Genomic DNA, 16,095 nt, shown 5'->3' with positions numbered 1-16,095 from the left:
AACTGCATATGTAAGACTAAGTGTTTTTTACTAAAGAAAAGAGGGAAGGAATTGTTGACACAAAAGGTGTCGGAGGAATCTGTTTCCAAAGGATCAGTGAAGTCAGTCGTCAAACGTATCCTGGTGTACACGACGCGCTGCTGATAGTACGAAGTATTGGAAATTCCGGCTTGAGGTCCTTGAGACTCTGTAAAGACACGGCTAGCGACATGAGGAGAGCAATCACTCTTGATTAGTCCATCAAACAGTGCGGAAAAACTATGACGTACCAAAACCACACTTCCACAACCCTTGTTTGATGATTGGTTATAATTCTTGATGCGAAAAGTTGCCAAGGATCGTAGCCGCCTGCCGGTTTCCCACCGGCACAGTAACACCTAACTGCCCCACAGGGAGAGGAATGAACACTTTGGGTGCTTACGCTATAAGGTGCAATGCATGTGACAGGTTCGGTGACGGAAAAAATGGAAAACAAGAAAAACAACAACAAAAACAAAAACAAGTGCAAAGGATGCCAAAGTCATAAAGGAATGATAAGTCAATTGAACTGTGATCTTGCTTATTACGACTTTTTGCATTATATAGATTAAATGTTGTGGAACCTCTTCGGACCTGCGCTCAGCCTTAAGTTAAAATACCATAGGCACGGAAGAAGAGTAACGTATTTGACTGCGAGATCAAATCTCTCTGCAAGTTGAGCAGGGAAACCTCGACTAGTAGCATGAGTTTGATTATTACGGAAACCGCGCTAAAGTCGCCAATGAGATAACAGCACATAATCTCAGCAGAAAGGTTGAACATTTTTGAAAAGGCGGGAGTCTGACATGTGGCAGCTTAAGCCTCTTAGATTTTAGAGTTTGGGGAGAGTGGGAGAATAAGCATGGGGTGTTCCAAAAACTAAGTGTGTCCATCGCATAGGGAAATGTTACCCTTGAAAGGTGATACAGATAAACGAGGGTGCGCTGGTCAATCATTATTCCCATATCTTATTTCAACTGAGTATGAATGGGAATGTTGTGAAATAGAATACAAATTTTTCCCTCTCATTGATTTTATTTAGATTTTCCCACCCGCCCCCTCTACAAAGTAATCACACAAAGAACTTGCAAAGGTTATGGTAATACTTTCATACATAAAAAATTCTCGAGATTGTTCAGTTCGTTTTCTACTCTAGTTATTGAGAGGCTACTTTATGATCAGTAATTATGATCACAGTCAAATGATGATGGGACGCAGTCCAGAGCAAAGTTGTTAAGGGCACACATAGTCACAGCAAGTTGGTCCTACGTGAGGTTTGCAGTCCCAGGCACGAGCACTTGACTGTCCTCTACATTTAACCCGGAGTTGAAAATTGCACTGAAGATCCCAGGGGCCTGTCGGACAACCGAAGCGGACCAAGTAAAATGGGTTCATCACATTACAGAAGTTGAAATTTGACGCGGTCACTGCAAGGAGAAAGGAAATCCTTATTCGTAGGAGGCTCCGTGACTAACAGGAAAAATTTGTCATAAAATATTCTTAGGCACAAAGGGTTTTGTGTCAAACACGTAACCTTTTTTTTAGCTTACATACATGCATACACACACACGCATGTGTTAAACTTTATTCTGAGTCTCGGATTTACAGAGTAGCATTTTGATTCGAATATCTTCAAGCGAACTACTTTATTAGCTAATAATATTTCTGTTATAGGTGAGTAAAAATGGTGAATTTTAAGCTCGGTAATGAAATGTGAAAGATTAATTGATCAACATGAAACGAGCGTGGGACAAAGAAAAAATCTAAGTCCCCAAAAGGAACATGTTGATTAATTCATCTTTCACAGATACTTGTTTCCCACCGGGTACTCTTTTATAATGAAAACGGGACATGTGCTGTATTGACTGAGCTTGTTTACTGGGCAACAAAACTAACTCTCACACCGAGGTTTGGAGTAACACGGCTTAGCTAGGGGTATCCCACAGCCGCATTGTAACTCATATAAAATGTTACAATCTCTTGGAGATATTATTGAGTAGTAAAGGTGTCAGGCCACCAAAACTCAACGCCGAACGGTTTGCAATCGTCATAAAGTTAAAACAACTTGCACAGGGAAAAGGGAGGAGGTGGGAATTCGAATGGAAACGCCTTCGCACAATGAGAAATGCGAGTGAATGGACGCCTAGTTGCGTGAGGTTACGAAATAAAAAAAAAAAACTTTACCTACAGGCGATAACGCATTTACATTACCACTATCCCCACCACGCAAGACACGCATTGTTATATGCTAACTATGGTAATTACATAGCTATAAAAAAAACCCAAGTGGGAAAAACATAAAAGTTATATTCGCAAAATATTCCATATAAAAACTACCAAAATAATGAACTTTCTCAATAGTTAACCAACTTACTTAAACAGTAAAAAACAGTAATAATTAGCCGTTGCTTTTGTATAGTCAAACCTGGCGTTCATCACGAAACGACTGCTAAAGATATTCAAGGCATTTAACGAGCTGTGGGTAGTTACTGGCTTTCGTATTTTCAAGGTGTCTCGATGTAGTTGTTTCTGTACTAAAAACATGCAGCAATGAAGTTTAATATTTCGCTGTATGCTACATTTCTGGTTACCTAGCGTGGACAGCTCCAAATATTTTACATCCAAAATCTCAAATTCTCAAAAGAACACCAAAACTACCCCCAACCCCCTTCCCCCCCCCCCCCCGAAAAAAAAAAAGAAAAAGAAAAAGAAAAGAAAACGAAAAAACAGCAAAGACAATAACAATGAAAAAACACAACGACAACAAAAAACAAACAAAACTCATGAGTTTGTTTCAGGTATCATATACACAGTGTAAAACATTTTGTTCTTAAGCCATTTTGGCTAAATTAAAAATACAGCACAAACCATGGAGATAGACATAGTAAATGCATTTGAGTATACTATTTTAATTAGGCTTTTTCTTAGCATTAACACGAATGGTAGGCCGAAAAGCAGTTGGAGAAGATCAGCCGAACAAGAACTGCGGCAAATAGGCCTGCGATGGACCCAAATTGAACGACAAGCTCAGGACAGAGAGCGGTGGAAGAAAACTGTGGACGAGCCTTTGTTCCACTTAGGAGCCAAGAGACTATATACGAATGACAACCAAAATATTTACATATATCATATATGCTTGGTGTACTGTGTATGTAATGTATGTGTATGTAACTTAAAGTGTATGTCTCACTTTTTTTATATTGAAACTAATGCTCTCTATAATATGAATTGCAGTTTGAATTGGACTTTAGAAAGTCCAGAAGGAAGTGGGCTATGTTCTGTGGTCAATCTAGGCGCTTTAAATAATATATTTCCACAATTGCTGACCTTAATGTTTTTTCTTTATTAATAACGTGGCCCGTTTTTTACTCTTTCAATTTAAGTTAGAAAAGGAATGTGAAGAGGCAGGGTGGAGCTCATGGGATGAAATGAGGACGGTTGCCGGGCTGATCGAGAAAAATAGAGGACCTCTGTAAAGGCCCTATGTGCCAAGAGGCATGAGGACGACAGGTAACAAGTAACATTAGCATTTTAGGTCAGACACAAAATGATTCGAGCTGTATCCTATTACATTCTTTTGTTCACAAACAAAAGAAATAAGGAAGCTAAAAAATCCACCAGACCCTCCAATTCATTGAAATGGTAAAGCCGAAAAATAAAGTAATAGATAAATAAATAAATAAATAAATAAAAACACAAAACGAGCAAAAACAAACAAACGAACAAACAAAAATCAGAAGAAAACTAAAGAAAAAAAATTGAAAAGCAATTAGACAGTCTCCTGGTCTGCCTGTTTTAATAGATCTTGACATTATTGTCAGGATGTAGCCTATTTCTAGTATTTTTGACGAATTTACTTTATTGTGTATGGGCATGTCTTGCTTGTTTGGTGGAATCTGACTTTAAATTGAATTCCAGCTATTGACCTCATTGTCAAAATTAAAGTCCTTAAATTCATATCTGTTAAGTCTGTAAAGCCAAGACTGCCAAATCCAAGGAACCATCATTATGGGTACAATACGATGTAAAAAATTTGAAATTTCTTGGTTGTTTAGGGACTTCAATTGTGGCATATTTTGGGGTTATGGTGAGGATCTGGACTAGCCTGGCGTTGCTTTTCCAAATGATATTCCTTAGAGTCTGCTGACAACTTTTTCAACCTGATATAACTACCTGTGGCTGTCCAACGTAGGAATGATATGCGCATGTTAACGGTACGAAATGATTGTGGGAAAGACCCCCCCCCCCCCCAACAACAAAAATAACAACGCTTCATAAAATCAGAGCTTTTACTAGAAGACAATGATTTTAATCGCGTGTTTGCTATTGAAAGGTTTTCGGTAAACATCTATATATTTTTTTTTTCGGATAATCACTTGGTTGTTGTATATATATCTGGGCCCTATACTTTACAATAATGTCTCATAAGACAAATTCGTATGGTACATGCTACAAAATAAACTAACTAAACATACCTGTGACTGTGGGCCTAGGCCAACAGCAACACGCCGTGATGCAGGCCATAAACAGAAGCAATGAGACAGGCTTGGAATCCTAGAAAAAAATCATATGTTCACTGAGTATCGATCGCGAAAGGGAACATCAGAACACTCATGATCTCAATGTTGCACTTTTACTCACCATTTCCGTGCGAGTCCTGTAGGTAGAAGAGGTTTCCTCAGACGCCGTGTGCAGAGCTGTGAGGATTTCAACACAGTTATCCCGTTAACTTGTTTTAAGGATCGCTGTGTCTTTGGCAATGGGACGGTGTTTCGTTTATTTATTCATTTACTGGCTTTCCGTTGTCGCTGAAAGGGATCTGCTGAAGAATACACGTGTTAACTGACATGTTGTTCCTGTTGTGCTCACTTGTTCAAAACAAAAGGAAGATACAATACTTGGAGGTCAGAGAGGACCAGAGTAGCTAATCAGAGTGATTATATTACTCTGTTATGACTGACGTCGACACTTCAGAATTCTTCCTTGTTAATGTAAAAGGTTTAAATTTAGAACCACAAACTTTTGTGTGACTCATCGCTTTACATTTTGATCACGTTGTCAATTTATGTTTCAAACAGAAAGGGGATATTAACAACGTAGAGAGATAGTGAGACGGGGGCGGCAGAACTTGAAATGAAATTTCTTTAAGGCCATTTTGAGATTTTGGAGCTAACGTCATTGAACAGGTTTTTCCATTTTGTCTTACTGAATTGAAAACGAAACTTAACTAAACTTTAGTATCAAGAATCGACTTCTAACTTATTTGATGTGAATGGTTTCAACCCGTGAGACGTGAAGAAATAATGCTAAGTTAAAGAGGTTAGGCCAAGTATAACCATGACCACTTTTAAAATTAGCAATATATAATTAGGATGTGTGCGATCTTCATCAGCCAGTTAGACTTTATCAGTTTAGGTAAGGAATGCCACATGTCGATTTCATCTGGCAAAATGGCACGTTTCGAACGCGTCAAACACGTGACTGTACATCGAGATTTCCTCATTTGATTAAACTGGCTTACATATGAGCCAAATCTGTCTTTGTGGGGTGCTTAAAAATACGGTTCTTTATTATATAAACACCAACGAAATACTAGGTGAGCTTTCGCGCTAAAACATAATATCTTCCTACGTGAAAATAACACGCTATCTTTTGCTAGTGAGAAGATTACCCCTGCTATGGTTACATGATATGTCGGGGTGTCTGGAAAACCCGGATATCAGAGCAGCTCGTTTGTGTCTTTTCAGTTGATAAAATAATCACAGACCACTTGCCTCACATTTTTATTTGTATTTTTTTTTTTTTCAACGAGCGTACGTGGTCGAATTTATCAGCGTCCGCAGATAAACGCTATTGCTCTAACTGATCAATTTGAACAAATCCAGATCAGTGCTGAACTAAAGCGGTGACCATTGACGACTATTCGTCACTATTCGGGACTATTCGCTTCTGTTCGCCACTATTCGCACTATTCGAGACCATTCGCACTATTCGTACTTTTCGCTATTCGTTATTCGCGACTATTTGCTATTCGCTATTCGAGTTTTCCGGACACCCAATATGTTGGGCCTTTCGCAGCAAAAGTGAAATTGTTTGGTTTCTCATTGGTGTTTATATAATAAATAGCCTAAGGACACTACATGGAATATACTCTATTTGTGTAACAAGACTTTTACAGCCGACCCCGTCCGGTACCTCATCGTTTTGGCTTAAATTTTGCATGTAGCCTCGCTGTCTCGTTTGGAGTCTTATAATTAATTACGAAATGGATGTTCAAAGTTTTACGAATCGGTAATTTGGTAATAATAAGCATGGATATTTCGTTTTGAAGGAGAACCAATGTGGCTGATCAAAGAACTGTTTGTTACTTTACCTCCGAGACTACAGTAAACAAAAACCATAGCTTCCACGTTAAAGACAATCTTTTAACTTACCCATTGTATGGAACACTTTGCGTAAACAAAACGCTTTGGTTTTGAGGGAACAAAATGTTATAGCCGTCTACTTCCAGTTTCTTTTGGGACCCGTAAATTTACGAAGCTGATATCACCCATGTCATCCATGTGCATTGAAATTTTACCATTTAAAAAGAAAGTACATATAGAGAGGGAGAAAGAGGTTTCCATAGCGAAAGGGAAATGTCAATTTGCAGTTGTAGTTAATTGCTAGTAGCAGGTCATAAAGTTCAAATATTTCTCATTACCTGGCTGGCTTGATGATATCTATATATATCACATCCCTAATACGAGGTCATGTCCTCGGCGCGTGTTTTGCTCTATAAACAAACTAAAATATCCATTTTGCATATATGGAAAGTACTCTGTTACACTTACTTCTGCATTCTCAGCAGGCGAAAAGACAGCAGTTATCAAGTTAACAAGTATCCAAAATAACTGAGATTTATCCGTGCAATGCACAAAACGTCTTGACTAGATATAGAATACTGAGACATCAAGCCGATAAGTTAAACAGGTAAACATAAAATTAGCAGGATAGGGTATTGTTATAGCACCACGTCCGTCACAATGCCGACCCAACTGCATGTTCTATGGCGCCCACTAAATTACAAGCCATGAACAACAGTAAGCAAGACGAACATGAAGCCATGCTTACATTACAAGTTTTCCATAATAGCCATAAGGGAGAACAAAGCGAGTAAAAATGTGTTCAAGCAACTTCAAGAATTCTGGAAAATTCGATGCCCTTCGGCACGCTTCTATATAGCACCGTAGAGCACCATACTTATGAGGAAAACGACGCATAGGTACTACAGAAAATTGTAAAGAACTCGGCGATAGGGTGACATGTGAATACAGCTGCGTCAAGACAGACAGGACTGAAGAGGTAAAATGCATTTTATTTTGTGAGTGGCTCAAACAAGTGGGATCATGTCGTTTCGCATATAGCCAGGTTCCCGACAAAGGAATACCTCACCATGCAAGCAAAACGAAAAAGCCAATCTTCGATGTAAAGTTGAACTAATATCAAGTGGAAACTTCGTCAATGTGTAGAACATGAAGCTCAAATTCCTTCCCTTCCTTGTTCATTTGATATATCTGTTTTTATTTTTTATTTTTTTTCTCCATTAGCTTAAAACAAGAGATAATGATAATCCATCATTTCCTTGCACTTAGGTCACGGCCTTCCAGTTCAGCAATCTGGGCCGGGGTGCGTTGACAGAGAGCACGTTCAATTGCTTTCTTTTTTTCATTAGAGACAAATCGCCTTTCTGTAAACAATTCTTTGTAGAGAGAATGGACGAAGAAAAAATTGACTCAATATGTGTACCTTACACAGGCGCATAACCTCTAAAGAGTGAGTTTTTCTAATTAGCAAGCATAGGACGGCAGAAGTCGAAAAATAGATTTACCTCTCTTTTCGTCCAAAAATAGCCCTTGGGTAGATATGAAACGTGATATAGTTTCTTTGAGCTCAAAGTGCTTTAAATTCGGGAAAATTGAAATAAACGAACACGATTTTCGCCTAGACGGTCGTCAAAATGGCCGATCACAAAGGTTTAAAATTAGCAACCTAAGCTTAATTTGCATTCGGGTGTAAAGGAGAACCAAAACTTATCGATACTTTTTCTTGAAAGAAAAAGTATTCAGCCATCCAAAACAGGTTAGAACTTGACTTGAGCGCCATTTGAGAATAAACACACAATTTAAAAAAAAAAAAAAAATCCCTTTCAGTTAATAGGTCGAATTCCTAATTTGTGAATAAAATTCAGAGATATTTTTCGACATGTGCCATAACTTTTACTTGATTTTTGGTAACATTTGCTCTAAAGACCGTGCAATCCGGTTACACAAACGTACAATTTCACCATTGTTACACTGCATTATTTGTTTGCTGCATAAGAAAGCTTTACGCAAATTTCTTTAAGTGACCTTACGTGGTTTTCCAAAAGCAAAAAAAAAAAAAAAAAAAAAGTTTAATAACTTAATAACTTCTTTAGATACTTGCTCAGCCTCTTTAAAAGATGAAACGTGGAGGTTTTGTTTGCATAACAAAATATCTTTGCGATCGCACGTGACAAAGGAAAATACCCGTTATTTTCATGGCTTGTTTGGTGGTAATTGATATGCCTGCTTTAATTAGCAGCCTGCAAGATAAACAACAGAGGACATTTCCTTTTTCTGCTGTAGCTTCCTTGTCTCGCATCTCACGTAACTTGAGGAAAACTTGGCTTGCACTTCCTTCAGTAATACAAGAAAAGAAAACTGAAGGAACTAAGAAATAACCAATAGATCTCATCTGTCAATCATTAGTTTTGGGCTGTACTGTATGTTTACTCGAAGAACCTATAAAATGGAAACTCACTCAGGAAATCTCATAACTTCTCAAGCGCTGAAGCTTAAAGCAGTGTCGCTGTACGTTCGTCTGCTCGCTACCTGCTCAGTCACCCTACGACTGCGACCGATAGAGTTTTGTCATGAAGGTAACTTGTTTTAATTTACTTTTCTTCTAGTGGGTAATGTTCCATTTTAGTCATTTTTCTTGTTTCGCTTTCTAGATCTCCGCAATTGTAGTTCTCGGCCTGGCGTATTTATGCCTTCTGCCCTTCACACAGGGAGAGGTTAGTTTTACATTCATTTTATGCATGTATACAGAGTCTGCTTTGAGCTCTGATGAAAAATTTCGCTATCGTTAATTGTCATTAGCTGATGGAGTATCCGATATCCCCTCAAGATAAAATTAAATCGCCTTGTACAAGGAACATTGGCGTAAAAGTGTGCATAATTATGTTACCTGGTTAATTGCTGGGCGTTTTCCTTTCCACTGAAAACTCCGGTTTGCATTTCTGGGAAATTCCAGTGACGAATGGAGCAGTATTCTTCGGAACTTTAGGAAAAGAGGACAACCTCGCGAGGTATACTCGAATCTTCGAACATTATTAGCAGGAATTTACATTCTTTTTGATTTTCCTCCCAGAATGTCCGGAATTTTACGGTGGAATGGCTCGCATTTTGGGTTGTCGATTAGTTCCAAAACTTTCGAAAACTTTCCGGGAAAAGTTTGCGCCATACATCGATCTGCGCCAGTTTCGAAGGCTTCTGGAAAGTTAGGTTGAATGGTAATCGCCCATGGCAAGTTTTAATATTCTCTGCATCGCGCCGAGGAGCACTAGATATTCGTGTTTCTCTTGATATCTCAGTGATACCACAGATCGTGCGGGAGAAATAAATAAGCTGACTTGAAATTTCTTTTATATGAGCACTGTTGTGTTTATACTCTAGGACTGAGTTTTGAGATTAAACACTAGGTTTGATGGCCATAAGAACGGAATCTTACGTTGTTAAATTACAAAGGTCATTAAAGATTAAGAATATTTGACCACACTGTCATTCTTTGCTCATGGCTCGACATTCATAAAATAACCATGGAATCGTCCTGTTGTCCTAAACTAAGACAACCAATCTTTTTGAATTTTAGAAGCAGACAGTACTTCTTCAGTAAAGAGCAAATGATCCAATGATAAAACTTGTATATCTCCAGGACATAAAAGTTCTCCCTGTACTTAATTGTGTGAGATAGCAGCCACCCTGGAAATAAGTAAATTAAGTCGCTTGAGGCCGGAACAGCCCTCAGGTCTATTTTAAGTTTGCTTTTCAAAGAGAGAAAAGCGATGGGAGTGAACAAATATAATTTTGTTGTTGTGATGCTTTTCGGTTTTTATTTATGCAAGTCAAAACTACATGAAGCAGAAATGCTACAAACAGCTGACTTGTTGGGGTCGAACAAGTTGTTTTACGGGGACTTTCTCATATCCAACTCCACTCTCAAGCACAGTTTCCAACGAATCTCATATCAGTATTCTGCCTTTTTAGCAATTCATACATGTAGCTTAATATATGACACATTGACTCATCGTTTAATATCCTAGGCATCCTGCAGGAATGGAAGCGACAACTGCACTTGTCTATTTACAATCCTCTTTAATATACGAAAACCTGTTTGTATCTTGTTTGGATACAAGCGTTAGTTTTTTTTTTTTATATTGACCATATGGATTGATACTTAACTATCCAAATAGAGCGAAAGTAGTAAAGCAGAGTCCAGAAATAAAAGTTGCCAGAGCCTGGAATTGTTATAGATTGAAGTGATTTGATTGTTTTATTCAACCATCACACATTTAGAGTAAGTTTTTGTTGACAAGGATTGTACAAATCCGGAATGATATTGAAGCAACTGGGTTATGTACTATCTAGAAAAACACACCTACGGTCCTCTTGATTTAACAAGACACTTGTTGTTTACAACGATGGTAAGATTTGTGATCCTTTCAAATATAATCAAAAATTTTTAACCATTTCAGTGTACCGCAAACAGAATAAAAGTACAAATATATCAAAAATAATTTTTCCTAAAAATTTTTGCTTAATTATCATGAGATATGAGACATTAAGGTAGATAACGAATGACCACATTGTTACATACTACAACTAGATTCCGATATCAAACTTCATAAATGGCAGACTGGAAGATCTTCAGACTCAGACAATCTAAAGGGTCATCCCGTATGCATGCATTGCGTGCCGTTTATTTTTTGTTGTCATGTCATTTTCAAAAAAGTTTACTTCAAAGATTGTTTCAGTTTTGAAAAATACATCCCAGGAGGAGCCTATAAATAATCGAAGATGAATTTCGGCGTAAAATCATAAATATCTCTGCCGATTGTTTCTTTAGGTTGCTCGCTATCAAATGGCACTTGAAGAGAACGGAACAAAATTCATAGAGAGAATCGAAGTCGATGAAGAACAAGACGTCGAAGTTTTCCGAGTTCCTGCTCACAACAACGTTGAAGGCGCTGATTTTTACCATGACTTTAAAAAGGTAAGGTTTGAGGGCTTTATCCAAAGTTTTTCATATTGTCTAATAAAAGTTATTATCCACTTAGTGGGACTATTGAAACTCTGAAACCCTGCGATTTAAATTCTGCTTTAAACTGGTATCTTACATGGTCCCAAAAGCTTGTTAAAAAGTTAAATATCCCTCGCTTAGAAAAACCTCCAGCATTGACTTTTATAAATGTTGCATCTACAGCGTCTCACTGTTACCAGGATTCTGTCTCGAAAGGTCTGCTACATCTCAAAATTGGACTTATCTATCTCGCCACCAGCGCAACTGAAAGCGGATCTCGATCGGGTAAATACTCTAGCTTTACCCATAGTTAATAGAGAGAAATGGTTATGAAACCGGCAAAGCTCTTTGTTGAATGTTTTTGTTGGCTATTTTGGGGTTGGTTGACCTCGCACAAAACCTGAAAAAAGTTATGTGGGTTCAAGCAACTAGCCAATAGAAGCGACGGTTATGTAATCATGCATAATCAATGAGCATAAGACAAGAGATGTGTAGGGCCAGGGACCTTTCAACATAAATGTTAGCCTGTTTATTTGTTTCTGTGGTGTTTATTGGGATACTTAACCATTTCCCTCAATTAACTGTGCTTTGCCATTGTGGAAGGAAGTCAGGAATACTGCTAGCTCAATAAATGTCACAGATGCCATAAATGTTATAAATGTATCACATGGTGCACTATTTTTTAAAATCATTTACCCAAGCTTTATATAAGATCGTCACATGAATCTCTTCAAAAGAAAAACACAGAGAAACAGAGGAAAATATCGTGCTACTTCGAGTGGGCTCCTAATTTCAAATTTCTGTTTGCTTTGAGCTGAAATCGGATAAATGACTTCCAACTAATCATTTAAAACCAGCCTGTTGACCGTTCATTTTCACTTGAAATACGTGAAATACTGAAGGCATGCATTTGTTACTACAGGAAGAAAAAAAAAAAATGGCGGCGCGGAACTAATCCTACGCCGCTTTAAGTTGCTTAGCTGTTAGATCAAATTTTTTCAACCTCTTTCCATTCTGCAGGTATCTTCTTTGGCTGACGATCCTCCTGTCGTATCAGAGTCGAATGCTGTGATGATACATGGACAGGCTAACAGACTTCTTCTTACAAAGGAGATCTTAGAATTTTGCGAAGCTTTGCCCATTTATAACACTGAACACACCAAAATCGACCCAACCAATGGAAATGAAACTGTCAGTAAGTAGACATGGTTTGATATGTTGCTTACACAGATAAAGCAGAGGACGATATCTCGTCAGGGTTCGACTAAGTAACAAGCACAAAATTTTCCTTCATAATGTTATTTTCTGAACGGTATCTCGAAACTTTGATCAACATCCCAGACGCACGTTAGCTGAAATCTTAACAGCGAAAACTGCAAGGCAAATAGACTGTTCACAGTCCCCTATTTTTCCGTGAGATCGTAGATGTCGATCGTTGAGCTCGACGGGCCGCCATCTTGATCTCTTGATGCGAGCGAAACTGGAGAGAGTACAAAATGCCCGTGGGTAGGGGTGGTGGAGGGCACGGCTGGCGGAAAAAATAGGGAGACTGTAACAGCTTCACTCTGTCTCGTGTTCAAGGGGTGCGGCCGCCAGTTTGGCGCTTCCATTAATCAAATCAATTAACAGTCTCCTCCCCTGAGAAAAAACCTGTCAAATCAGGGATGATGATATGAATACATGTAACTGTGTTGTGAATTTCGGAACATTTTGAAGGTTTACTAAGTTGAGTGGAAGGAATGCGGGACCGGAAGAATTCTTCTCTGACTCCAAAAAAAGCGGCAAAGCCCGCAGAGAATTCCAATTATTCAGATGCGTGCCGTCTTTGTGGCATTAACTGTAAAATTTCAGTCGGAAATAAGAACAACCAACAGAGCTTTCAGCCATTTCCTTCGCCAAAACGAAACTTTGATATATTAAACTCTTGCCAAAACCAGTTGGAAGAACCGCCAAAACATCCTTTCCTTCGAGTAAACGAGAAACGGCCTCCTTTTGCTCGCGCTTTAATACTAATCCTCCAAGACAAGAGGCAGACAGACGATCGAAATCAAAACATTCTCCACAAAATTATCTTGAAATCGATGCCATTTTGCCCTGAGCCACGAAGTCACTCAAGTTGTCAACGCTCTGCTACGCTCTGATGAACTCTATTGTCCCTTCGACCAATCAGGTGTTGCCGTTGCTGGAGCAACTAACGCAGTGAACACCAGACAGAGTGAAGCTGTTACAGTCTCCCTATTTTTTCCGCCCCGTCCCCCCCACGCTATTAAGCCCAACCGCCACTACCCACGGACATTTTGTACTCTCCCCAGTTTCGATCGCATCAAGAAACCAAGATGGCGGCCCATCGAACTCAACGATCGACATCTACGATCTCACGGAAAAATAAGGGACTGTGAAAAGTCTACAAGGCAAATTTATTGGCAGAACATTTTTTTAATCATAGTTTACTTGCGAGAAATTTTCCTCACTTACGAGTATACAACAGCTCTCGACGTTAAGCTAGGTAAATAAAAAAAAAAAATAGTTACCTGATAGTGTCTTGTCGAAAGTTAGACAACTTTCAACACTTCCTGCTTTTAACTGTATTCAACCCGGGGGTTTGATTACATTGCCACCCCCGTATTACCTTCGTAACTCTAAGGATATTTGGTGATGTTTATGAAACTCCCAGCGAAGTGGTAGTTAGGCAATACTATCAAATTAACCCCAATCTTGGATTCGCCTTGAGGTCGATTCCCTGACTGTTTCATTAAGAAAATGAGCAGAAATGTTGCAAAAGTTATCAATAGCGAAATGCTAAAATTTCCTACCAATGGCCATTTTCACACTAGAGACGGATAATCCGTCTAGACGGATTATCCGTCTATTTATATCCGTCCGATTAATCGGACAGATAAAAATAGACGGATTATCCGTCTAAAATGAGCACCGTTCCGTATTCACACTAAGACGAATTATCCGTGATGGACGGATAACCCGTCGTAGACGGATTATCCGTCTCTAGTGTGAAAACGGCCAATATAAAAATAGTTTATACGAATGTTTAGGAACTTTTGGAATACTCAAATATTGTGGGGAGTGCTGTCATTTTACGCTTTCACCCTCAACCTTCCCCCCCCCCACCCCCGACCAGGTCTCGGTCAGATAGCGTTATTTTCTCTAAAAGTGCACTTATAAAGGCTTGCTAAAGGACCTGTTTTCTTTAACCCTGATAACAAATGAATTAACCAGAGGAAACAAATTTCACTCAAGTCAAGACGACTAAGGAAGACATATTCCTCGATCTACAGTCTCTAAATAAAGAAAACATAGCAATTATGTAAGGTTTACCTTTTGGTCTCTAGTACACATATAGAAACACCCCTTTCTTCGACCTCCCCTCTCCTCCCTGACCCCACAACCCCTTCTCCCCAAGCTCACCCGTCTGCGATCTTGAATTGATGCATAATGATAACCATCATGTTTGTCGTTTACTTTTCAGTCTTCCGAAACAATCGTCAGAATGTTGAATCAAACTTTCAATTATGCCTACAAGCACTTGGAAGAGATCCTTTTGAAAATGTAATTAAAGGAGGTTGTATTCGACCTGACGAGTACTGGGATTTGCGGTGCAAGTTTGAACAAAGATCCTTTTTAACTTTCATTTATTATTATGTTACATGCCATAATCAGTTGGCCTCCGGAAGACTGCAAGATAATTGCAGATCTATCCGTAAAAGTTATAAAATTCCTACTTGTTGCGACTACATATGCGCAACTTAAAATATGAGAGTTATTCAACAGCTTTTAACGAATGTGTTTAACAGCTTTATATAACCGTTTAAAGGTTTTCTGTGTTGTTAAGTAGAAATCTGGAAAAAGAGAAAGTGTCATGATAGATGCGTTATCGCGCAAATTGTTTCTTAGGCTTTTTGCTGCATTCGACGTAAAATAAAATAATTGAAAATAAAATAAAATGATCGTATTTACCCGCCATAAAACAAAACTTGTGCTAGTTCAAAGCGTAAAATAAGTAAAGAGAGGCTTTTTATTGCTTAGAACTGATTAGTATTACGATAACCGAAATTGATTTGGTTCGTTTTAGACTAGGTATAAATAAATGCTATGTGTATCTCGATTTACTTTTTTATGAAGTCAAAACAAATAAACGTATTTTGCTGATATGGTGTGATATTTTTTTTTGCCGCAAATGCGCGACGAATGTGGCCTACATTATACATGTGGATCTGATTACATTTGTGCCACTTTTAACCTTCGTTAAGAATCATCGACCATGTATTCTGTTTTGGAGAAATATAAGTGGTTTTAAGGTGTCTTGATCCCTTGTTTCCCTGGAACATGCAAGGCATTTTCAATCAGCTGTTTTTCAGTCTTTCCGTAATCAAATCGATTTGAAAATTAGAAATAGATTGAAGTTTCTCAAATGTCCGGAGTGTTTTATCACAGTGTAATACACGGTTTAGGCTTCTTCGTATGCTTTATGATATAATTTTACACGCCGCGAGTAGAAACAAAAAAGCATACAGATCGAAAAACAATAACACACGCACGCTTTTTCTATGTTTTGTACTCTGATAAAACATAGGTTTTTGACCAATCAGAGAGCGCGCAGGGTCCTATCTATATTATAAATATAGATTTAAAAAAGCTAATATCAATATCTCAAATTTCGGAGCTCCGTCGACTCCCACCCTTTGGAACCGAAGGGAC

The 16,095-nt window shown here is 38.4% G+C and overlaps 2 protein-coding genes across 4 annotated transcripts in view; one reads left to right on the top strand and one right to left on the bottom strand.

Annotated features, from left to right (window-relative positions):
* LOC145479939 (uncharacterized) overlaps positions 1 to 6,607 on the bottom strand; it is an 8,176-nt gene extending 1,569 nt beyond the window's left edge. The window contains exons 1-4 of one of the 2 annotated variants that reach the window (XM_081458415.1): positions 6,453 to 6,607; positions 4,660 to 4,715; positions 4,494 to 4,572; positions 1 to 1,445 (exon numbers count right to left, since the gene is read on the bottom strand). The exon at positions 1 to 1,445 is cut by the window's left edge and continues 1,569 nt beyond it. In XM_081458415.1, the coding sequence (XP_081314541.1) occupies positions 1,252 to 1,445; positions 4,494 to 4,572; positions 4,660 to 4,715; positions 6,453 to 6,456 (333 nt within the window). In that variant the 5' untranslated portion in view covers positions 6,457 to 6,607 and the 3' untranslated portion in view covers positions 1 to 1,251. Of the gene's footprint in view, positions 1,446 to 4,493; positions 4,573 to 4,659; positions 4,841 to 6,452 lie in introns of both variants that reach the window. The other variant, XM_081458416.1, reaches the window with a different exon arrangement.
* Positions 6,608 to 6,872: 265 nt separating this feature from the next.
* On the top strand, positions 6,873 to 15,147 carry LOC145479925 (uncharacterized). Of its 2 annotated transcripts, none has more exons than XM_081458403.1 (6): positions 6,873 to 6,990; positions 9,035 to 9,097; positions 11,209 to 11,355; positions 11,566 to 11,667; positions 12,403 to 12,577; positions 14,867 to 15,147. In XM_081458403.1, exons 3-6 carry the CDS (start codon positions 11,224 to 11,226, stop codon positions 15,145 to 15,147), a joined length of 690 nt encoding a protein of 229 aa, XP_081314529.1. In that variant the 5' UTR covers positions 6,873 to 6,990; positions 9,035 to 9,097; positions 11,209 to 11,223. The 2 variants fall into 2 exon arrangements, with proteins under 2 accessions (XP_081314529.1, XP_081314528.1); XM_081458402.1 differs by lacking the exon at positions 6,873 to 6,990 and adding an exon at positions 8,685 to 8,959.
* Positions 15,148 to 16,095: the final 948 nt, after the last annotated feature.

The sequence above is a fragment of the Orbicella franksi genome, chromosome 2 (genome assembly GCF_964199315.1).
Source record: "Orbicella franksi chromosome 2, jaOrbFran1.1, whole genome shotgun sequence".
In the NCBI taxonomy this organism is placed as follows: domain Eukaryota; kingdom Metazoa; phylum Cnidaria; class Anthozoa; order Scleractinia; family Merulinidae; genus Orbicella; species Orbicella franksi.
Note: the sequence above shows the minus strand (reverse complement) of the source record. Positions and strands in the feature narration are given on the sequence as shown.